Source organism: Triturus cristatus, chromosome 4_2 (genome assembly GCF_964204655.1).
Source record: "Triturus cristatus chromosome 4_2, aTriCri1.1, whole genome shotgun sequence".
Lineage (NCBI taxonomy): Eukaryota > Metazoa > Chordata > Amphibia > Caudata > Salamandridae > Triturus > Triturus cristatus.
The window spans coordinates 815,642,496-815,667,650 of NC_140586.1; the positions used below are offsets into that span (position 1 = coordinate 815,642,496).

The following is a 25,155-nucleotide window of genomic DNA, read 5'->3' on the forward strand; positions in this document are numbered from 1 at the left end:
AAACTGTGCCTTTTCGAGGTACTCTATTGAATAACATTGGGCCCAGTGACCTCTGCGCCTGGCCGCCCCAGTGCCGATGGTGGTGCAGTACCTGCCTGATTTTGAACCTTGTCCTGTGTTGTCCCAAACCCCTAACGCCTGGGGAAGTAAGACAAATACTTACCTGCAAACTGCCTAACATTGTTTTCCTCTGAGGACTGCATTGTAGTTCTATCTATTGCACTGAAATGTCTAACTTTAACACTGCAAAAGAATACATCTGTACTTGATTGACATTTACAGAACTATTCTTAAAACTTTACAATATCCCACTGCATTTACAAAACATTACAGCATTATTAAAAAGTATTGCTTGTTTTACAAAACTGTCAAACTTACCTGCACTAATTGCTTCTTGGTTCTACAATAAAATAAAGTAATATCTTTTTATACAAACAATTGGTCTGAACGCAGGCTTTGAGTTTGTGGCATCATTTCTTGCCTGAGTATGTACAATAAATGCTTAACACTGCTCTCTGATACGCCTAACTGTTCAGACCAGCTACCACTAACTTGAGAGTAAGGTATTATTCACTGGACTCTGTGCACACTTAACCTTACTTTGGTATAGTATATACAGAGCCAGCTTCCTAAAATGCTCATCAGAACTCCCCAGGAGGGCCAACCAGTACTTAGCTTTTATAAGTTATTCTCATTTGATAAACTTGGTAAGGTTTAATTAAATACCTTACTCTAATACCTGCTTCAGAATCATTCAACACCGAATCGGTCTTTACTCGTGTGAACCTACATGTCTGCAGAGAAAGTGTGCATGGCATGTGCACTTATGGACAAGTCTACGGTTCCATACCTGTGCCCAGCCGCTCTAGTGGGTTCTGGCGGAGGAGCTTGTAGATGAGGTCCTGGGATTCTGGAGGTAAAGCTTCATCACCGTCAGGCCAGGCAATTTCATCTGAAGAGATGAAAAAAGACAAGTGTTACAGAACACCAGGCAAAAGAAATACAACACGTTTAGTGGTTGGTTCTGAGGTCTAAGGGACATCTGGTAAGCATCGTGACAAGAGGAGCGGCTGTGATGGGAAATGTCTGATTCCACCCACGTTCTTATCTCTGGTCCAACTCAAGCCATGTTAAGACTTATTATAAGTCAAGAATCCATGCCTCCTACGTCACACAGTAACAAGTGAAACCCAAGTGTAGCATGCCCCGGACATGGGCAAAACTGCAAGAAGCAGACAGGCTACTAGAGGAGGAATGCATTCATGTACCTTAAGACATGTTTCAGACATGTTGATAGAACTTCTTGTTTGAACGCAAACCCAAGCGCCAAAATGGAAGAGAGAACCTACATGTGTGTTCAGGTTGGTTAACGGCTAACTGTTCCTTCTTTAAAGCTTTCTATTGAATGAAAGCACCAACATAAATCAAATAAAGTAGAGACAATGAATCCATTAAACTCGTAACAACACTTTTTAAAAGTATAACACATTAATACAACAACAAAGGCATAGGGAATGCTCTAAAATATTCATTTACCAACTGTCCGCAAAATATATGAATACTGAACGGATTTAAGGTGCTCAATTTCAACCACAGGATACAAAGTCTGCCAAGTATATTTTACGAAATAGATGCAAGAATAATACAGAGTTTCCGAAGGTTGGAACTTGGGCCAGCCTGTACATTGCTGCCATGTTCTACAGAAGAGCATTACTCGGACCTCAACTGACGGTTAGCATGCCCATTTAGGTATTTTCAACCCATGTCTCCTCTACCACATTTCTCATGGACATGGTAGCTGGCCTCGCGAAGCAATTTATGAACATTATTCTAATAATAGCTAAAGATCTGGGCTGTTGTGTGTGAGAACTAAGTAACCGCAGAAATACCTTAAGAGTTGACGCAGGAGGTACGTTTTGGGGATACCTCACTGCCAGCTTGAACAGCGAGTGCTACACACTGAAATGCGTTTGTTTAGGGAACTTGGGCGGATACCACTTTGAGCAGATATCCGCTTAAACCTAAGCTCTTGCTGTGCTTACATTGATGCCTCGGGAAATGTTTTCAGTTCCACCAGTTTTCTGCTTCCTTGCCCCAGACTGCACCACACCACAGGGAATCCGAGTCAGCCTGTACCACACCACAGGGAATAAGAGTCAGACTGTACGACATCACAGGGAATAAGAGTCAGACTGTACCACATCACAGGGAATACGAGTCAGACTGTACCACTTCACAGGGAATAAGAGACAGACTGCACCACAGCACTGGAAATCCGAGTCAGACTGCACCACAGCACTGGAAATCCGAGTCAGGCTGCACCACAGCACTGGAAATCAGAGTCAGGCTGCACCACAGCACTGGAAATCAGAGTCTGACTGCACCACATCACAGGGAATAAGAGTCAGACTGTACCACACCACAGGGAATCCGAGTCAGACTGCACAACAGCACTGGAAATCAGAGTCAGGCTGCACCACAGCACTGGAAATCAGAGTCTGACTGCACCATAGCACAGGGAACCGGAGTCTGACTGCATTACACCACAGGAAATCTGAATTGAGCTGTACCACTGCACAGAGAATCAAAGTCGGACAGCAGCACAGGGAATCAGAGTCGGACTGTACCACAGCACAGGGAATCAGGGCCGGACTGTACCAAAGCAGAGGGAATCAGAGCGAAGCTACACCATAGCACAGGGAATCACAGTCTCGCTGTACCACAACAAATGAAATCTGAATTGAGCTGTGCCACAGCACAGGAGATCAGAGTCGGACTGTACCACAACACAGGGAATCGGAGTGAAGCTGTAGTATAGAAAAGGGGATTTCAGCCGAGCTACAGCACAGGGAATCAGAGGTGGGCTGTAGCACAGCACAGGAAACCAGAGTCGAGCTGTAAAACAGCACAGGGAACCAGAGGGAGGCTGTAGAACAGCACAGGGAACGAGAGGCAGGCTGTAGCACAGCACAGGGAACCAGAGGAGAGCTGTAAAACAGCACATGGAACCACAGTCTAGCTGTAAAACAGCACAGGGAACCACAGGCAAACTGTAAAACAGCAAAGGGAACCAGAGGAGAGCTGTAAAACAGCACAGGGAACCAGAGGCGAGCTGTAAAACAGCACAGGGAACCAGAGGCGAGCTATAAAACAGCACAGGGAACCATAGGCGAGCTGTAAAACAGCAGAGGGAACCAGAGGCGAGCTGTAAAACCAGAGTTGAGCTGTAAAACAGCACAGGGAACCAGAGTCAAGTTGTAAAACAGCACAGGGAACCAGAGGGAGGCTACAGCACAGGGAACCAGAGGCGGGCTGTAGCACAGCACAGGTAAACCAGAGTCGAGCTGTAAAACAGCACAGGGAACCAGAGTTGAGCTGTAAAACAGCACATGGAACCAGAGTCGAGCTGTAAAACAGCACAGGGAACCAGAGTCGAGCTGTAAAACAGCACAGGGAACCAAAGTCGAGCTGTAAAACAGCACAGAGAACCAGAGACGGGCTGTAGCACAGCACAGGGAACAAGAGACGGCTGTAGCACAGCACAGGGAACCAGAGGAGAGCTGTAAATCAGCACAGGGAACCAAAGTAGAGCTGTAAAACAGCACAGGGAACCAGAGGAGAGCTGTAAAATACCACCGGGAACCAGAGACGGGCTGTAGCACAGCACAGGGAAACAGAGACGGGCTGTAGCACAGCACAGGGAACCAGAGGAGAGCTGTAAAACAGCACAGGGAACCAGAGGCGAGCTGTAAAACAGCATAGGGAACCAGAGGCAAGCTGTAAAACAGCACAGGGAACCAGGGGTGAGCTGTAAAACAGCACAGGGAACCAGAGGCGAGCTGTAAAACAGCACAGGGAACCAGAGGCTAGTTGTAAAACAGCACAGGGAACCAGAGGCTAGTTGTAAAACAGCACAGGGAACCGGAGGCAAACTGTAAAACAGCAAAGGGAACCAGAGGCGGACTGTAAAACAGCACAGGGAACCAGAGGCAGGCTGTAAAACAGCACAGGGAACCAGAGGCCGTCTGTAAAACAGCACAGGGAACCAGAGGCCGTCTGTAAAACAGCACAGGGAACCAGAGGGAGGCTGTAGCACAGCACAGGGAACCAGAGGCGGGCTGTAGCACAGCACAGGGAACCAGAGGCGGGCTGTAGCACAGCACAGGAATTTGGGGTCAGGCAGTACCACAGCACAGGGAGCTACAAGTGTGACTGTTCCCTCCCATTACAAACACTGCACTCCTGTCAAGGAGACCGGCTCCTTGTAGAGAATCTGTCGAATCTGCAGCCATTTCATTCCGTTATCTTGCTTGCTGAACTCAAAGTTGAAGACCCAGGTGACAGAGAAATGTGAGCACTGTATACATGAATCAATAAACAAGGCAACATAATGCACAACTAAACTATTTTGATACAGAGATTACTTCACAGTAAGGGTTTGCCTGCATGGTGTTGGGGCGCCAGGTATGAATGTGGCATTCGTGTTTACAATGAAAGGCTACATGGACTAGGTGCTGAAACTAATTTTTAATTACATAACAGGCAGACCTGTGCTCCAAAGTACTTCACCAAAATGACAATTTCATTTTCGTGCTGCAACAATCAGGCGGTTATAAACAGGATACCACATTTGCATGCCCAGGTTCCTGTTTCAGCCATGTATAATGTTGTGAGAACTCTCACCATGCAAAGAGTAGCACAGAGATCAAAGTAAACTTTAGATTAATGACACAGCGATCACTCATCTGGTAACACATGGAATGAACAGATAGCAAGAGCACTGTAAGACGTGTCAGAAGGCTTTTAAAACTTTAACAAAATTATCCAAAAAGCATAACTTCATTAATAGCCATATGTTTGTTTGTTGAAGAAAATCTGTCAATTCTACACACCCGAGATTTTAAATAAGGTGTTGTGACTGTAGGTGTAAAAAGTGAAAGTTAACATACCACTGATAACTTGTCCAAAAAGCTCCTCTGGAGTGTCCCCAAAAAAAGGGACACAGCCAACCAAAAACTCATACAGAATAATGCCCATGGCCCACCAGTCAACCGGCTTCCCATAGCCCTGTCGGAGGATCACTTCCGGGGCAATGTACTCCGGAGTACCACACACCTGTGAAATAAGAGAAGAGACATCTCCTGTGAGACAAAGCATCGCAAAACCAGATCATGGTCTGGCACCATCACCCACCCGTGCTGCCCACCCCCACCCCATCCACAAGCTACTACTTTCTCAACTATCCCTTAGCCCATCAATACAGCACGAACTAAAGTACTATATTCACTTTAAAGTTAAAAAGTTAGGATGCTTGTTAAAGCATTCATAAAATAATATAGAACATATCTTATACTAAAAATATCACAACTACGAATCACGAAGCAATATATGATATATGATCCATATAAGAGAGAAACAGACAAAGATCATGCAGATAAACACATGGGCTTAATATTGTGCATGACGGACGCTCTTTTGTCTTCAGGGGTAAGCTCAGAAATTGAGCTAGCGCTCAGCAGAGACATGCAACATCATAGGGTAAGGCTGAGGGGCAATTCCCAAATGTGACATTTGAACATTTTAGTCAAATTTACCTCCTCCTGATTTGTGTGTGAACACGACAACGTTTTTACAATGCGTTGATCTGTAAGCTGAGGTCTCTTTATGTTTACAGTGTCAGGTCGGTGTAATAACTGCACTACGTGTGCCCTTTTGGAGGAGTCTAAATGTTAAGAGATGAATCCAAGCATTCCACTCATCACTTTTTGGTATTTTTCTCAGTGAGATGCCTCAAAGTGCTACAAGTATGCACAAGTACTTGTCCCCTAGATCACTGTGCCTAGGACTCAGGATGCAACACACTGATGAGTCCTAGTGAGTCTGACACCAGCCTGGCTTGCTAGTATTTCCATTCAGTATGGAATGTAGTTTAGCAATTCAGTCTGGCCTGTTTCTAATGCAATAGAACAAGGCTCATTTGCCTGTCCCTGCCTGTAATGGCAATGCGAACAAAAACATGACCATGGACTGGAACACAGTTCTGAATAATTGCTTGTCGGTAAGATTAATTCAAGCCTTCCTTCTATCACTTTACGTTCTTCCAGGTCGATGTAACACTGATCCCAGTGGGGAGTATGGTCTAAGGTGGATACGAGGCTTAAATCCTACCATACCAACATGTGTGTAATTCAGCACTCGCCTGTTTATCCAGGAACTCCCGGGTGTCTTTCTCGATGTGCCCCTCGTACAGGTTTGTAGTTAGACTCATGAGTCCAATCTTTGAAAGCCCAAAATCTGTCAATTTAATGTGACCCATTGATGTAATCAGCAGGCTGGAAGAGAGAGATGCACTACTTACAGAATTGCATAGTTAAATGAGGTTACAAAAATAGGCACAAATCCAGAAAACACAAATAAACCGTCTGATTCATGTACTGGAACCGACAGCATTGCTGTTAAATAAGCCCATGAATGCTTTAATGACACTGCGGCAATATCACGTGGAGTACAATAATTGAAATTCCATTCTTCTCGCTACGCCGCCCACGTAAGAGTGCATTCAATGCAGGTCTGCTTCATAATATTAGAAAGGCTCCCCAAGTATGAGCACAGGTTTGTCGTCTGTTGTAAGGCTCACACTGTCAAGCTACAGCCTTCACCACGGGTGCATGCACACGTATGTTCTAAATGGAACAAATAGTCATATACAAGGTGGTAGAGATGATTCCAGTTACTATGATTGTATTGATAAGCTTCCAAAATTCTCGTATGGCCAACATGTGTTTAGCCCCCTTCGTGGTGCACAGGCCTGGGACATTTTCAAAGCTCATAATAAAAATACAATGAAAATGCTAATCCTGGTTAGTTGGAGGTATGGAGTGAAGTACTGCTAGAAGAACAGCATCTGTATAGTTAGTAATATGAGTAGACAGTAGGACCTGTGCGGTTGGCAGTCCTTGATCGCACATTTGTTTTTTTTTTTTGAAAACCTTTATTGACAGTTCAATAAGAACAAGTATGGGCCTACAACCCCCCAGGGCCGGCCGCTAAGCAATCAGAGCAATAACGACAAGTATAAACCCAGGCAGCACTACGGGGAGCAAAATCGGACTGCTAATACTGTGAACAGCGTAAGTAGGGCACCAGGAGAAAGAGGTTTTCATTTTATGATGAAACAAGGCAGAAGGATCAGGTGACAAGCAATTTTAAAACAACGATCACGGATATGCAGAGTAATGAACGTTAGCGATTTACAGCAATCTATTCGATCAATGGCGCAAACACAAGAACATCAGGATGGGGAAAAACATAGTATACAGTTGCGCCCGCAGTCCCCCGCCAGAACTCCCCAAGAACACCCCGGAAGTTGTGAACACATGGAACGGCAACGAGGCATAGCAAAAGGAGGTGTATCACGCTGATCCCAGAAAAAGAAAAACAAAAAGAATCAGAGAAGAAAAAGGAGGCCATGGAAAAAAAAGATGAAAGAATACAGAATCCCCTCCCCCAACCCCCCACCCTGCACCTCTGCAGATGAGTACGGCCCCCCCCCCCAGCAGTGTGCCTGTCGCCCTGGAACCAGACCCGAAATGTAGGAGAATAGGGAAAAAGAAGTAGGAAAGGACCCCCACCAGACGGGGGGGTAGAGAAAGTATTTATAAACTGGAGGAGGGCCTTCATAACAGACCCCCGGCTTCTCCCTCCCGCACGGTAAGGTTCCCCTAAAGTGAACAAGGAACAGCACAAAAACAATCTTCTCAAACCACGATGGGGAGCATTATGCACCTATTGTGCCAGTAGCCATGTCAGGAGAGCACACCACCCCAAGCCCGCCCGTCCACTAGGCGACCACCCCCGAGGGGCCAGCCTCATCCCTGACCACTCTGTGGAATTCTGCCCATGCCAACCCCTCGACCCAGCACCATACCCAATGTTCCTAGGCAGAGGAATGTCCAACAACGACAGAGAAGCGACGCACACAGGTGGGGTGGAAGTCTCTGAGCATCAACACAGTCCGCCGCGTGAGGAAACAGGCTTCCCAGTGCTGCCCTAGGATCTGCACTGCACGCAAGGTTCAGGAAGGCAGAAGCAGCCAAAGCAGACATTAGTTGCTGGAGTTGTCTCTGGGTCGCAGGAGGGCATGCACGGGATGAGGCCACCACATCCCACTCAGGTCCAACGCCTCCGGGACAGATCAGGCCCTCAGAAGGTCGAACACACTGTAGCATACTGGCCGGGGCGTCCAGTCGTGTACTAACCTCAGGGGTGGCCGCCACAGCGTCCTCCTGCGCGCAGTGTGGGTAGACTCTGTGTTCGTGCGGACAGGCGGGCCGCCACTGCCCCAACTCCGACGCCACACCATCGAGCTTACTCCCCAAGATCACGAAACCATGAACCAAGGAGGAGTGAAGAGTACCAAGAGCCTCGAGGAGGTCGCCGTACCCCAGCTCAGCTCTCTGTGATCTCGCCGCCACACTCCCAAAAATCGTACGCTCACAGGCCCGCTGCGGCCCAGCGGACAGGATGGTAGGCTTCATCGACCCAAGATGGCCGCCAAGTATGCCCGACCCTCACCGGGGCCGGGACCCCGGGACAAGCGTCGCGATGTCCACGTCGCGGGTGACCGGGTTCCGGGGGCAGGCAAAAAACTATCCGTGGTCACGGGCAACAGTCGTCCCCACCACGGACCAGCTCCCGTAGAAATCCGGGGGCGGCCCGCAATGATCGGGGCAGGATACGGACGGCGGCCGGGCAGCTCACCAGCAAGGCAGGGGCAGTCACCGGAGGATCTAAGATTTGCACCCCCGGTCATGCACTCGGTCAGCTACACTGGGCAGTAGAAGTGACCACGCCGAAATGTAGGCCGAGTTTGGCACCGCTCCGGTGGGCCGACTCCACCCAGTCACCACCGGCCGCTGTTGTCGCACTGCCACCCGGCCACGGCGTCCACTCGATGTCCCGGCTCCAGGGCCGCACAGGCCGCAAAGTTCAGATGCAGTTTTCTCCGGCGATAGCACGGCTAGAAACCTCGGAGTCACACAGTCGGGAGCCCCTCTCCTTCAGAAACACGACCACATAGCACAGGTTGAGGATCTCAGGCAGGATATCCGTGCGGGATGCGGAGGTTCACGGAGCCGGGAGTCTACGCTGCCGTCCCGGTCGCCATCTTGGCTCCTCCCCCGATCGCACATTTGTTGTTCTGTTCTGGTTGTATCTAAATGTCGGTCTGAGAATATCAAGAATTCTGGAGTGAATCAAGTTTAAAGCAACTCTGATCATCTCTACCACCATCTTTGTGATTCAATTTGTACCATATAGACAGAAAAACATGTAAATAATGACTGCAGTGGGAGAAATGGGATAGGGAGGTGGACAGCAGCAGAAAAGCTGGATGTAGGAGTGTTTAAATATTTATTTTTTAAAGATATACAAGAAAGCCAAGCAGGATAAGCAGGGAAGAGGAAAACAACAGATACGCTTGGTGGGGGCAATAAGGAGATTACAGTGGGGGCAGGGGTGTGAGTAGGAATCTGCACAAGAGGGTGAAAGCAAGACAACACATGCACTCCCAAGCTGAAGTCAAAACTAAAATAAAAGGAGCCAGGGGAGGGACAAACAAAAGAAGAGGAAGAAATACATTTGAATAAGAGGCAACAATATGACATGAACGAGAAAGGCAACCAACAGTAAGCAATGGGTGACCCAAAGCCACTGAAAGTATTGTGCGCATTATCTATTTGACAATACACTGCGGCAGAGCTGAATGAGGTCTGTAGTCGAGACCGAAACAGAAGCTAGCACTTTAAAAGTGGAGCAACTCAAGACAGATCAGAAGAAATGCAATTAGAAGACAAAGGGGCGCCACTGAGGAGAAGCTGTTTTTAAACAGCATTATTCCCTTTGCTAAAAGAGATCAAGTGCAACGAAATAAGTTCAAAACAATCTATTGATATAGATCATAATATACTAAAAACGTGCATTCTTCAAAAAATGACAGCCATAAACTAATACACGGTCCTTTAGTTAGGGTTTCTATTCTATTTGAACTACCACTTTCATTCACTTAACATCTTTTCTTTTGAAGAGATATGTAACAGCCTCTGCACAGCACAGTTGTATGTGTCTAGTCTTCTTTGAATTAGAAGACGGGAAGAAAATGTTGGTTCCAAACAAGATAGAAAAAATATCAGTGCCTATCGGGAAAACACCATTTTCCATCTGGTTCAGTGAAAAAGAAATAGTCATACATTTATTATTTTAGTGTAAGGGAACAATGCTAGTCAAGAAATCGAAATAAATAATATAAAATAATGCTAGGTAAATACATGTATACAACAAACATACTTATCTGGTTTCAGATCCCGGTGGACGATGCCATAGTTGTGCAGGTATTCCAGTGCCAGCACGGTCTCTGCGAAATACATTCTCGCCATATCAACAGGGAGGGCTCCGATGTTCTTTAAAAGCGTAGCGCAGTCTCCTCCTAGGATGAAATCAGACATCCCAGACCATAATATGAAGAAGGCAAGTTTAGCACTCTCAAAGTCAAAATGCTACATCATTACTTTTAATAATATGAACCTTTTAAAACTAAATTAGAGACCTCCAAATATGGGCTATCCAACTAACAGTAGTATAATAAGTGTTATTACAACACAACTCTATGGTACTTTCATCAGGCTCTGAAAGGTGGCCAAACCCCACTCGGATTCAAACCTCTCGCCTATAGGTCTCTGCGGAGGGTGCCTCGATTCAATGAGCTCCTCTTCTAGTATATTCTCTCATTTAGAAAAAGTATGAGTTCCAGAGTACGCCATGAGGCAGAGACCACGACAAGTCGAAGAACTCTTCAGAAGGCCTCTAGGCACACTTACCTTCGACGTACTCCATGACCATGCAGAGATGGCGCTTTGTCTCAAAGGAGCAGAACATGCTGACCACAAAGGGATTCTCTGCGAAGGTGAGGATGTCTCGCTCGACGAAGGCCTGTTGGATCTGATTCCGCAAAATGAGGTTCTGCTTGTTGATCTTCTTCATGGCAAAGCGCTGGCGAGTGCTCTTATGGCGCACCAAGTACACTGCCCTGGGGAGACAAGGGCAAGAAGACACCAATCAGATGCCAAGGTAGCAAGGCCATAAGTGGTGACTCGTGTTTCACTAGCTACCATCATTCATAAGGATTCAGAACGCTCATGGAGCGCTTTTGTAGGAAAGAAGTATTTCCCTGCATGTGATGACAGAAAACGTTGTCCAAAGTTGCTTTGTGAGTGGTTTAAAAAATAAAAGGTTGACATCGCCAATTACTTGGAAAGTACCAAAGTGACAAAGCTGCATTGAAACAATTACTTGCAACGGGCGAGGAGAATGCCTTGACCATGTTAAACCAATGACAAGACTCGGCAGAAAGAATATACTACTCAGTAAATGTGACCTATGCAGGAACACGTGAAGAAAGCACACTGGCAATTTAAGAATTTAAGACACCTCTGGAACTTACAAACTAAACATCCCACAAATGTGTTATTGCATAATTGTATGCATGTTCTTCTCATGACAGCTGCCTGAAATATAATGGACAGCTAGGGTTTTCCTTTTACATTTATTTCTGTTCTTTGGTGGATGGAAATAAGTTACATTGGAACGCTTACATTCCAGAGTGGTGTTCAACAGCTTATTTTCAGGACAACCACTTACGACGCAAAATAGTCGAGGAGGGGGTAAATATTTTACAAGATTAGTTATTAGAAGGATAGCTTTGATGTAACACTTTAGAGCTTGTACAATCCGCATAACATGAGGGCTAGTCTTGCCTTGAGAAACCTGTACCTATAACCCCCCTACAATTTTATGATAGCCTTGCTGTCAGAGGCCAAAGCCTAAACAAATCTGTAGAACCCTGGAACTGTTTCACTGTCAAATGTCTGATCCTGAAGACTCGTTCTGTAAAATGTGTGTTAACCAATGGGGATGTCTCCTGTCTGAGACCTGAGAGGTGTGTGTCCTGCACAGTAAGTTTGCACTTCAGAGACTGAGCCGGTAGGATCTGCGCAACAAGAAGCATAGCATTGTATCAGAAGATCCAGACCTGGAAGAGCTCTGCAACCTGCTCTGTGGGGATCTAAGCCTATAAAAAAAACTACATATCCTGAAAGGATACATTAGCTCAATGTTTTCAATTTCTACAATGGTTTGCTTAAACAAGAACAGTTTCTTTATCATATATGTGCTTGTCCCATGTAAACTAGGCTGGTCAAAAATATGTATAACTGAATAAACATAACTGAATATACATGAAGGGCGAGTACTACACATTTGTATTAATTTAACAGCGATACAATTATGTGTGACAAATTTCAATTTGAGACTGGAGTAATGTCTGGGCTGCTTTGTACACAACATGAAGGTGTGCATGTGAAGGGTTGTATGGAGAGCCATGTCTATAACCTGTGCATGACTAGGAAGGTGCAGCTGGTTGGTCAGAATGTCACGAAACAGAGAATAGGCTGGATCAGAATGTCATCACACAAAATGTGATTGGTCAGAATACCTTGGCACAGAGAGTTAGTTGAGAACTAAGAAGAAGAAATTTTAGGTTTAAATTTGTGGAAGAGAGGGAGAAAGAGAGAAGGCATGTCAGGCTAAGGAGCCCGCTACTTGGAGCTGCTATGATATTGGGAGCACTGACCACAGAGAAGGCTTATTTAGGCGCTATCCTATAGGCTCCTCCTTCCTGAAAATGTAGGGGTCGCAGACTGTATATCTGTATACAAAGCTGATGCAGCTGACTGTTTGCAGGAGCGGTGTCAAGGCCTCACAGACACAATCAAGGTTTTGTTTGTGCCTGTGGTACATGCCATGTGCCTCAGAACGCTTTCAGTGACACGTGATAGACAGAAAAGCAGCAGCTCGGACTGACCGGTGTAAGTGCGCGCCTCTGGACGGGGTTGTACTTATATGGGAAGTGTGACGTGTCCGGATATGAAATTCATTCCAAAGACTATTAATGCACAGTTTTCTCATCATGCATTTAGCCGGCGCCTTTCAGAATATACAATGTCCTAATAGGTGGAATATCCTTCTAGCAAAGCTTGTTTCACTAAATAATCTAACCCGAATATGATATTTTCAGTTAAAACTAATTTGGAAATAGGTAAGGTGATCACTGGAGAAATATGTATGTCACTTATTCATCATCTTCAAACACTGAAGCAAGGTGTAAGATGTTTAGTGTGATTTCTTCATGGTTGGAGGTCTTTAAATCACTCCCCAGTGATGGCAGGAATATATCCATCTTATTACCTATGTCCTCCGGTGAGAGGGTTAGAATGAAGCCGCTCCATCCTAGAATGAGGTCAATCTGGACACACGGTTCTCTCAGTCACACCTTTATGGAATGATATATCTGTATCAAATGATGTAAATCATACTGCTTGCGTTTTCATACAATAACAATCATTGGCACAGCCAATACAGCCCACCATTTGGAACTACTGGGTTTGCCAATATGGTTTGCGGGGCAGGTTGGCAGATTGAGTGGGAGAAAACACGAGGAAGGGAGCAACACAGAGTGTGGGGGCATTTTTAGGCAGAGGAGCATACGAGGGAAAGTGTATCATGGAGCATGGGGTAGTGTGCGGGGGAAGCATATGAGGGAGAGAGCGCGCGGAGGTGTTTTCTGGTTGAAGCCCATGAATAAAGGAGCATCATGGACCACTGGGAAGGAGGAGACGCATAGGATGGAGTGGGCATCAGAGCGTGGAGCAGGGATCACACGAGAGAGAAAGTTGGGGGCTGACGCTTACAGGGGGTAGCACATGGGGAAAGCCAACACGGAGCACAGCGAAGGGGGGATTGCAGGGGGAGAAACACATGAGGGAGAGAGCAGCACAGGAGAAAGCATAACAGGGAGAGAGCAACGTGGGGTTGGGTGGTTTTGGGGGGGAAGAGGAGCACAAAGGAAATAGTAACATGGAGCACAGAGAGGTGGGGGTTTGCAGGAAGAAGCCCACGAATAACAGAGCAATAAGGCGCATGGGGAAAGGGGGTAAGGCGGGGAAGCACATGAGAGAGGGAGATGGAAAATGCAAGCACTCTTTCAGCGCCTAACTGAAAGAAAAAAGAAGCACCCTGAAAGTGGGCAGTGGAAGGCAACAATTCAGCCAAGTAAAAGGATGAGAACTACGCCATGCTCCAGAGAATACACAATAGGAATGCGTTGGTGCAAGGAAAGCCACTGAATAAAAAGCAAGTAACAGTGACCGCCAACTAACAGTAAACAATGGGTGGGCTGCAGGCTCACTGTAAGTGCAAAGTAGGTATTTTGTAATCAGACAGCATCTGCGGTCTGGTAGGCAAAACCTAAGGAACAGTTCTGAATGGCATTCTACCCTCATTAGCAAATATTCAGATGTACTACGAGTCAAGAACATTTAAAAAACTAAGGTTTGGTTGTGGTTTAAAATATGTATAACTGACCTTCCAGAGAAAAAGCAAAACAAAAAAACTCCTGGGGCAGATAGAAACTCCTAATGCTCTACTGAAGATGTGTAACAATAGGCTTCAGTTCCAGCTAATGTCAAAAATAGGACATAAGGTAAGATGTCAGGCCCTTAATAGTGATTCTATGGAACACGCGTGGGAGGGGCCACGTCCAAACAGCCCCTGGTTTCAGTTTCATTACAGTTCTAACAGCAGTAATTTTCATATTCCTGTTCTGTTCTTAGAAAACAGGGACACTAAAGAGTTGGCAAACAAACACTGGCAAAGCCAAAAGGTCTGGCATTGGCTGGCTCTATTTTTTCCCCGCCAGCATATGCATTAGAAACTAAGCATGTTAAAGTGGAAAAAAACCAGTAAATAAAAAAATTAAAGGAGGGACTTGCCCAAAGGTTCTGGCAAAAAGGAGACCTATATTTTATGTGGTGTGCGCATGTGATCAGGCAAAAATGCCATCCATTACAGTGCAAGAAGCCAATGTCTGAAGTGGGATAACCAATTGGCACCAAGCTGTACCCAATTATACGCAGAAGTAAATGTCAATGAAAGATTAAAAGACAAAAGGAGGAATAGAATAGCACTGACTGAAAGCCCCTGTGTCTAACTATGTATACATTAATGTATTTTTCTTTACAAATTACATTCGGCTGGCAAGACATTACATTTGCCTAGGCTACAAATAAAAATCATGGGCACTCACAAACGACAAATGGCACAAAATGGATAATATTTACAGGTTTTAAGATGCTGCAGCCTTTATCCTAATTGCCCCATTAGTGATGCCAATGAGGCTCTGCGCAGTGTGCACAAGCCGTGATGACCTGGTTACACTGTGATTAATTTATCATGTCTACGCAGATCCAAATCCAACCCATCGCTCTCCTCCTGGTCCAACACCACCTGCTGTTCTAGCTGCCCTCTAAAAGACCGCTTACAATGAACATAACAGAAAACTTGCAGCAGAAGTAAGATGTCTTTGGTCTTGTTGTCATTCTTTTGTAAACGTCTCTAGGTCTGGTGTGGTTCTGCATAATGCAATGACAGGAACTAACGTCATGTCTGAATTAATGCATGCTAAGAAGACAAGTGATTTTTATTGCAACAAGCACAGTACGTTCTGTTGCAGAGGTCCTACTTTGAGATGTTGCCTTCGTACTTTTTATGTCTGGCTGGTATAGGGACGGTTCTCTAAAAACAGAAGTAATGCTTGGATTACTTACGGGTAATATGCATTACTCCTGAGCAGAGTATTCCTCTGAACAGCCCTTACGATGTGAGGGAAATCCTCCCTTCTGAGGCCGGTAACCATGTTACCATCTCAAGTATTTATTAAATGTTTGCTAAAGTAAACACACCCCTCCCTCTTACATTACCTGCTCCTGAACCTGACTTTGCTTGGACTACCAAGTTTCGAATAATTTCCAAGGGCGAGAGGGGCATTTGAGTGTGACGGGGCAAGACCCGGAACAGGAGTAATGAAGATCACCGGTTAGTAGTTGAAGCATTATCCCCTAAGCCTTGCCTCAGTTCTGATGAAGGGAGGCTATACAAAGTTTCACCTAGTTTTGAAACAAAATTAGAACTCTGTATGCGAGTCAGAAAACAAAATGTATTACAGATAACTTCTCTCATCTTTTTATTAACTTAAAGAAAAGAATATACATGTTAGGTATCGAGTGATGCACACAAGATAACATTCTAAAATTGTGTTGGTTTTCTATGTGCCCATATCTAATCGATAATGTTTTACAAATGTATGTGGCCAACTCCAAATGGCAACTCTTCAAGTGTCTGTCAAATTAACTCATTTTAACTAGACCCTAGAAGCTGCCACTCTTGTGGAATGTCCAAGTGGGTTTACTCGTATAGTATTAATCGCTGTTTCCATCCCACAATGACCATTTTATGTTCGAGCATCACAATGAATTCAGGATAAGACCAGCAACTAGAGCAAACCTCCCCTCTGCCCGTAGAGGCACACAGCAGCGCCAGGGCAGTGACAGAAGATACTCTGCTGGACTGATTCAGCAAAAGCCTTAGGGGTTAAGACAGAGTCAGGCATATGCCTTCCCTAATATGAAAGGCCTCCCGGTGACAAGTCCGACAGTGTTACTACTTACATATCTGGGTGAGCACAAACTTTAAAAAAAAACAGTGTGTGAATATGCCAGGTAGTATGATTCAGCTGTGAGAAGTCTCCATACCCAAAATGTATCAATGACAGCAGCCATGCATGCACAAACACATGTATGTGTATCGGCACAAAAGGCGCATTCGCAATGGCAAGACTCAATTCCTGTATTGCACTTTTTCTTTATGATACAAATGCATCTATGGCCAGGGTTGGCCTGGCCGAGAGAGCAGTCTGGCAGTGCCAGATGGGCCTGTCTAACAGGTCAATGCATGGGACAGTTTCGTGGATGTGTGTGTGGGCCGGCTTGTTGTGTGGTGGGCCTGTGTGTGCCTATGAGGGACCCGCATCTGCTGGTCATAGGTTTGAATAAATGCTCAAATTATCCTGGAGTATTAATATTCCTGCTGAAAAACAGTGCCTGTAACATGTTCTTCATATTTTTGAACCCAGTATAAGATGGCACAGTCATCTACATTGCTTAGGGGACAGCATAGGTGGAGAATGGGAGAGGACAGGAAGGGGATAAGACTGAGGAAATGAGGAAGGTGCATTGTGGATGCTATAGTCTCATCGAAGACAGTGACAATGGATCATCAGCACTCTGTGGGTAGAAAAGCAGTGATACGAGTTACCTGCTCCAAGCACAGATACCCACAGCTCTTCAACACTCGGAGACAACCCAGATAGCAATTCTTAGAAAGTTGCTCGATTTACAAATGTGAGCCACTTTTTTACTCCTCACATTGTAATTACTCCCCGCACTGTAAATCGGGGCCACAATTATTTTGGCGCCTGGTCCTATTTTTTTGTCCTAGTCTGACCCGGTCTATGGATTATAGGTAGAACAAGGGTTTATTAAATTTAGTATTCAAAATATGCTTTCAGGGCTTTGTGGAATCATATAACATGACATGTTCCAGTGCATCGGAAGTCCTCATTTTAGATGATTAAAGTCAAGCCCTACTCCTAACAGCTCCAACACCCTTTCCAAGCTATCTTTTGGGATCCACAGACACTGCTTTCTCAAAGCCCGGATAGCCGTGCATCAAAGCACTGCATTTCATGGAGGCTGTGGCCGGAGACTCCCAGTTCACCCTGTAATTATATGGCATCTAGTACAAGTGATCATTGATGTCCAGTTCTCGCCATAAAGTGGTCTGTATTCATCATACTGTACATGAATAAGAAGATATCACTGCTGGTTGTGAGACAGTCTGTTAATGTTGCAGCTTCTTACCCGTAAGCTCCATTGCTGATCAGCTTTATGTTCTCAAACTCCTCTTCAGAAGGGGCCTTCTTTGGCTGCACTGAAGCACCTCGACTCTGAAGGCACAGGAATGCAAAGCTTCATTATTGCTGTGTGGATCAAAGCTTACAAAGAGGTGTGCACACACTACACAAAGCACTGATCGCTCAATTACCGAAAACATCCAATTTGCTTTCATAGTGCATCCCAACTAACTACTTGTTAATTTAGACACATTACACAAATCCCTGAAAAAGGTTTCTCAATCCCCTGCCACAGATGGTACCGCATGAAGACTCTACTAGATTACATTATTATTGGCCACTGGGCCACCGTAGGAGCCAGACTGCACTAAAACCGAGAGGGATCAGTGGAGCACGACTCTTAAGATTGAAGCAGCTACAAGGGAGCCAACCAAGCTAAATAAGAAATTAGCTCAACAGTCTGGGAAGTAGTGTACTGTGCAACTACAGCAAACTCAATAGACTTCACAAAGTAAACATGAAAGCAGATAGGTCTTTGTAGAGTATACTCAGGTAGGCACGAGCACGTGCATGTCCAGGGCCTCACAATGCTAGACTGAAAGCAGGTGGCCAAAACAGGACAACTTGAGGGATAACGTTCAAACTCTGTTGGCCAAATTGATTCCAAAGAGCTACAGGCCAGACACTATTGCACCACGCCTGTAAAACAAACATCTGGATTTGGGAGCCATCTGTGAAAACCTGGCCAATTTTGTTTCATCTGTTTTAGAGTCTGACCCTAGGAACTTCCAGAAAGAACTTCAACCAACCGTGTAAATCTGACCTAGCCTCTGTCTGGTTATGTTTAGTTTTTTCCTGATCATCTTTCAGTTACGCGTGTATGGCTAGTGGGTCTAGAAACCTATTATGGCGAATGACGATGGGTTACCCATGGGGCTGGTGCTATGGGGTGGGTGGCTGGTAATGTGACTGTTTTATAGTTAGCTGCAGTGGTTGACAGCTAACAGTAAGTCACAAACTTAAGGATTTTTTTGTTTACAGCTAAACTAGTGATCGTCTTTTAGTTCAGAACAAAATAAACAACTTGTTGCCTCTCAGAGATGCTTCTTCTGAGGTTTAGAGAATGTATGCAGACAGCCTGCAGACATGGGCTGTCCTCTCAATGTCTTCACTGGTTTGGAATCTCCCCAAAATTAGACAGTTATTAACAGTCACACTTTCTGGAAACTACAGTCTGACTGACTTTCTTTACAAACTGCTCAATAAGAAATTCTTAGTTGAATCGTAAACTGTTTAATGAACCCCCTAATGTGGCACCTGAGCATCAGCTGTCAAGAAAACAAACATTTGACTCAAAACACTTCAGTGAAAAATGTATGTTTTGCATGAATCGTCTAATGCTGCGTTTTTAATATTATGGTGAATTTGGACTGTTATAAAAGTGTGTGATTTGAAGCACTAAGGGTCTCGTAACAGACACCAGCAACAAAATCCATGGAACAGGCATCAACCCATGACGGAAGCATCAGCCCTAGTAGAGAATCGCTCACCACACACTTTACAGGCTAGGATGCTAACAAGGTAAACAATGTTTTATTTGGTCTAAGTTACTTCTCTGTAACACTTGTGAATCAGGACTGACCATAAACTCTAACACCACCCACAACACCCTGCTAGACGCCAAGGGTTCAAGCTTTTGAAGCCAGACGCTTCTTTACCTCTGTTGAGTCGTCAGTCTCAGGAGTGTCGGGGTGACTGCTGTCGTAGCTGTGCAATTCTACAGACAAACAACAGAAGAGGAAAAGTGAAGACAGGAACACCATGAGGATGCGACAACCTACAGACAATCACAAACATCATCCTCTGATTATTTTATATTGATCAACTAGAAGGCACCAAAGCCCAAAATAGAGCTATGCACAGAGATCTGTGCAGCATGGAAAGATAAGACGAGGCAGGAGGTCCAGTTTACAACTTGCAATGGGAGAAGCAGGAGGAACACACACACACACTGGAGAAGAATAAAGGACAACATTCTTGGACACCAGCGTCTGAGGCAGCTCGGATAAATGGAAATGACAATTATCTCAGAGTAGTTGCCACAGAAATGTAAGATCCTGAGGGTAAAAAACATCTCTTATGGAGAAAAAGAAAAAGGTCTACTCAACAGAACATGTGTACTGCGGTCTAGAAGCATGCAACGGCACCTTAATGCAGAACATGTCAGCACAACCAACCACCAGAAGCACGACTACACCCTTGCTGTGATATCTGAATATCTTAGCTGCAGCTTTCCAAGGAGTCGCAGCAATTTAGTTCTCCGTTTGCCAACTGAACTCAATTACTATTAGCATTGCATGGTCCAAGGAACACTGTGGCCAGTGCCGTCTTAACGCATGGGCACGGGGGGCAGTTGCCCTGGGGCCCCACGAGCATAGGTGCCCCATGCAGACCAGAATTTAACACTGATTTTCTGTTAAATATTTTTATTCCAGTGAGTGGTTGTGTAGGCAGGGCCCAGTGCACTGCTTTGCCCGGGGGCCTGTAATATGGCACCACATGGTGAATCCTACAAGGCTCTGAGATCGCAGCGAAGCAGTGGCCAGGAAGGGGCTGTGAAGCGGCAATTGGTATTTTGGTGTTTTTCAAGATTATGTGGCGTCCAGCCACTAAATTGTATGGAACACAGCAGACTGGGCTCAGCCACACTGTCACTCCTTGCATTCCTACGGCTTGTTGTGCGGGGGGAGGAGGGATGAGGAACAATTGTTTAACTCTACCCATGCACTGTTGGAGCAAGCTATATATTAGACTAATGTTCAGATTTTTCCATAGCACAAGGATCACTTATTAGCACTCTGAAAGCATCCAGGTGAAGATTACAAAGGCCTTTGAATATTTAAATACTCCTCGCCCTGAGACCTCAATTATTATGTGTAACACGTGGGCGCAGAGATCTCCAGGGCGACCAAGGAACGTGAATTATTAATGTCGGTGAACAGATCTACAATATCCACGGTGTCACCCCCGCCACCGACCAGGGACTGGAGAAGAATACTAAAGAGAAAGTACCCCCCCACACTTCGCCTCTCGCTCCTTCTCAATAGCCGCTTTTACAAATTTCAATGCGGCGCGCCACATTTGTATAAAATATTTTGATCAGGTTGCCGAAGTTGTACCCGTACAGTTATTATGTCAAGTGTTAAATGCTGGTGTCTGGTAGAGGTACTGGGTTTCGTTCTTTCAATAAACCTAGCAAGCTTTTTCAAACTTAGCAAAGATTTTTAGGAAAGGTTTCAAATTGATCTCAATAAATATATACACAGTGCAGAACACTAAGCGAAGCGAACATTTTACTTTTAAATGAGGTAGGTGGTGGTCATCATAAAAGAAAAGTGAAGGAACCAAGCTCTTTTTGTTTTATTGCTATAATAAATCCAGTACACGAAATTATAATAAAGTATATTGATAGTGAAGGAGCTGAAACGGCTTAAGATTTGAGAGCTGAGGTACCGACAGCCCATGATATGTTAATAACTGTGGTTATGATTGCTTTTTACTTTCTCATATCCTGAGATTAGACATTTCGCGCATTCCAATAATATTTTTAAAATGACATTTTGTTAACTACAATGGCAAACTGCTAATGGTTTTCAGTGTGAAATGGCTGCGGAGCCTGCTGTCGCACCTCTCGTCACAGCCAGCGTGTCCTAGTGCGCCCCCCTGCGTCACAGTATGAAGACGACAACATTACTGTGAATGGGATGCAATGTGCACCTCTGCATCATCTAGCGGGGACAACCCCCCCAGTTTATCAACTATAGCGTTATTAATAGGAAGTGTTACGACCCCTTGAATCACCTAGAGTGGGCTCCTCACAGTTTGAAGACAACAGCATCACTGTGAATGGAAACCATGCTTGCATCTCCCTGCATCACCTAGAGGGGGCGCCTCAAAGTTTGAAGACAACAGCTCCACAGTTTATAGACTACAGCATTGCTGTGAAAGGGAAACCATGCTTGCGTCCCTCTGCATCACCTAGAGAGGGCGCTCCACAGTTTATAGACTATAGCATTGCTGTGAAAGGGAAACCATGCTTGCGACCCCCTGCGTTACCTAGAGGGGGCGCTCCACAGTTTATAGACTACAGCATTACTGTGAAAGGGAAACCATGCTTGCATCCCTCTGCGTCACCTAGAGGGGGCGCGCCACATTTTATAGACTACAGCATTGCTGTGAAAGGGAAACCATGCTTGCGTCCCCCTGCGTCCCCTAGAAGGGGCGCTCCACAGTTTATAGACAAAAGCATTACTGTGAAAGGGAAACCATGCTTGCATCTCGCTGCGTCACCTAAAGAGGACTTTCTTACCTGTCGGTATTGTTTTGCAGCTTGAAGACTTTCTGGATTCACTATGCTCTGCATTATTGCACCATCTATTGGTTGGGTCCGGAATCGTACTATTTCTTCTCTCTTTTTTTTTTCGTGGCCCAGGTGGGCGTCGACATCCCACCATTTGATGTCCTTCGTGACGTCGACGCGCTTCCGGCGGAAGCTCCCACCTTTGGTCGCCATCTTCGGATTCTTTTTCTTGTCTTGTGTTAATTTCTTTTGTTGATCCATTTAGTTATGATTGCAATTTTATCCTCCTTTCCTCCTGTCTCATCTTTCTGGTGGAGGAGGGTGGGATCGCTAGTGAATCCAGAAAGCCTTCAAGCTGCAAAACTACACCGATAGGTAAGTAACTATACATTTTGCAGCGTGAATTTTTCTGGATTCACTATGCTGTGCATAGACTTAGTAGCGGTTTGTCCTTATTGTGGTGGTTGGGTGGAAGATGAGCACTGGTTACTGAAAATGTGTTGTAAGACCTTCTGTCCCACTTGCGCTTCCTTAGTCATTTGAATATCCACACAGCAGTGCTTAGTGAATGTATGTACTGAAGACCATGTTGCAGCTTGGCAAATGTCTTGAATAGGTGTGTTAGCTAGAAACACAATTGTTGCTCCTTTCTTCCTTGTAGAGTGAGCTTGAGTTGCTTCCTGTAACTGTTGTCCTGCCTGCTTGTGGCAGAGTTGAATTGTTTGCGCAATCAACTGTGCAATGGTGTTTTTGGTTACTGGCCGTCCCAAACAACTGCTGGCAAAGGATACAAAGAACTGTTTCATTTTCCTGCACTCCTTTGCTCTTTCTATATAGTGCATGACAGCCCTTCTGGCATCTAGTGCGTGTAGCGCCATTTCTGTGCTTGTAGTAGGATTTTGGAAAAAACTCGGTATTTGGATTGTTTGGTTAATGTGGAATCGAGACACCACCTTTGGCATGAAGTGTGGGTCCGTTCTCATTACAATCCGGTAGCTGTGTATTTGTAGGTAGGGCTCTTGGAGTGTTAGCGCCTGCAATTCACTTACTCTTCGTAGCGACATGATAGCCACTAAGAAGGCTGTCTTTAGTGTGAGCATGTGCAGTGTCGCCTTGGGAATAGTTTCAAAGGGCACCTTCATCAATTGAGTTACTACCATGTTGAGGTTCAATGCCGGTGCTGGCATCCTTTTTGGGGGTGCGATCCTTTTAGCTCCTTCCAGAAATCTTTTCACAACTTGGGAGGTGAAGAAACTCTTCCCTGTCTCTCGCCTCGTGTAAGCTACTATCGCCGCTAAGTGCACCCTTAGGGATGTGCAGCATAGTTTGCTCTGTAGTAGGTGTGTTAAGTATGTTAGTACTGTGGATTCCCTTGTGATCTTCCATTGTAGTTTCTCCTTGATGCACCATAGGGAGAACCTGTTCAATTTCGCTGTGTAGCACTTTCTTGTTGTCGGTCTCCTTGCCTCTCTGAGTACTACCATAGTACTTACTGGAAGTTTGAGGTGTGCAAATCCTAGGTCTTCAGGAGCCATGCTGCAGCTCTGGGTGCAGTACTTTTCCGTTCTGCATTGTTAACAGGTCCCTTCTTCTTGGGAACCTGTGTGCTGGTTCTTGTGCCATCTCTACTATCTGTGAGAACCAGGATTGTCTGGCCCACTGAGGTGCTATCAGTATTAGCGTCATGTTGCTGATCCTGCATTTGTTGAGTACCCTGTGTATCAGTGGTATCGGGGGAAGAGCGTATGCAAATGTCTTTGACCAACTTATCCATAGCGCATTCCCTTGCGACCGATGGTCTGGCTGTCTGGATGCGAAGTGTTGGCATTTTACATTCTGGTGTGTTGCAAATAGGTCTATCTGCGGTGTTCCCCACCTTTGGAATATTCTTTCTATTTCCTGCTGGTTGATCTCCCATTTGTGCAATGCTGACGTCTGCCTGCTGAGTCGGTCTGCTTCCACATTGTCTTTCCCTGGTAAATGTATTGCTAGTAGGTCTATCCTCAGTGGAATGGCCCATGTCCATATCTCCTTGGCTAGCTTCGATAGCGCTACTGAGTGTGTTCCTCCTTGCTTGTTGATGTAGAACAGGGTCGTGGTGTTGTCTGTTTGGATCACCACCCTGTTTCCGTACAGCTCCTTTTGAAAAGCTTTTAAGGCTAGTAACACTGTTTTTAGTTCCAGGTAATTGATGTGCTTAACCGCATCCTGTTGCGACCATAGCCCCCTCACCTTGAGCTTGTTCATGTGCGCGCCCCACCCGAGTTGGGAGGCGTCCATCGTGATGGTCACTGTTGGAGTTGGTTGTGTGAATGTGTTGTGTGAATGGTTTTCCCTGTGATATTTTTGTTCGTTCTACCACGCTATTTCCTGATGCCCTGCATGTGTGACAACCACTAGATCTTCCCAACTCCCTGTGACCATTGCTGCTGTATCCATTCCTGGAATGGCCTCATGTGTAGTCGATTATTTTGGACTAGGTGAATGCACGACGCCATCATTCCCATCAGCTTGCTCACCGTCCTCACCGTCAGAACTTGCCCCTTGTGGTACTGACATGTTTCCTTCAGTATCGCCAATGTTCTCTTCCTGCTGGGGAATACTTTGGCCTGTATGGTGTCGATCTCTGCCCCTAAGAATATCTTGATTTGTTCTGGCTCTGTTGACGATTTCTCCCAGTGGATCGAGAAACCCAGTCTTGTTAGTGTTAGTATGACCTGCTGGATGTCTGCATTGGTCGTAAAAACTTGCCTTTACGAGCCAGTCGTCGAGATAGGGGTATACGTGTATTCCTTGCATTTGTAGGTGTGCTGCGACAGCTGCCAGGCATTTTGTAAACACCCTTGGTGCGGATTTCAGTCTGAACGCCAGTACTGTGAACTGGTAGTGGCTCTGATCACAAACCTTAGCAGGCGCTTGTGTTTGTGGTTGATGG

At 45.4% G+C, this 25,155-nt stretch overlaps 1 protein-coding gene across 6 annotated transcripts in view; it reads right to left on the minus strand.

Moving 5' to 3' along the window:
* MAST2 (microtubule associated serine/threonine kinase 2) overlaps positions 1-25,155 on the minus strand; it is a 1,353,759-nt gene that overhangs the window by 57,689 nt on the left and 1,270,915 nt on the right. For all 6 annotated transcript variants that reach the window (XM_085602761.1, XM_085602760.1, XM_085602765.1 and 3 more), the window contains 7 exons: positions 19,579-19,637; positions 17,868-17,953; positions 10,875-11,083; positions 10,345-10,483; positions 6,200-6,332; positions 4,950-5,115; positions 851-952 (listed from right to left, as the gene is read on the minus strand). In XM_085602761.1, the coding sequence (XP_085458887.1) occupies positions 851-952; positions 4,950-5,115; positions 6,200-6,332; positions 10,345-10,483; positions 10,875-11,083; positions 17,868-17,953; positions 19,579-19,637 (894 nt within the window). The remainder of the gene's footprint in view (positions 1-850; positions 953-4,949; positions 5,116-6,199; positions 6,333-10,344; positions 10,484-10,874; positions 11,084-17,867; positions 17,954-19,578; positions 19,638-25,155) is intronic.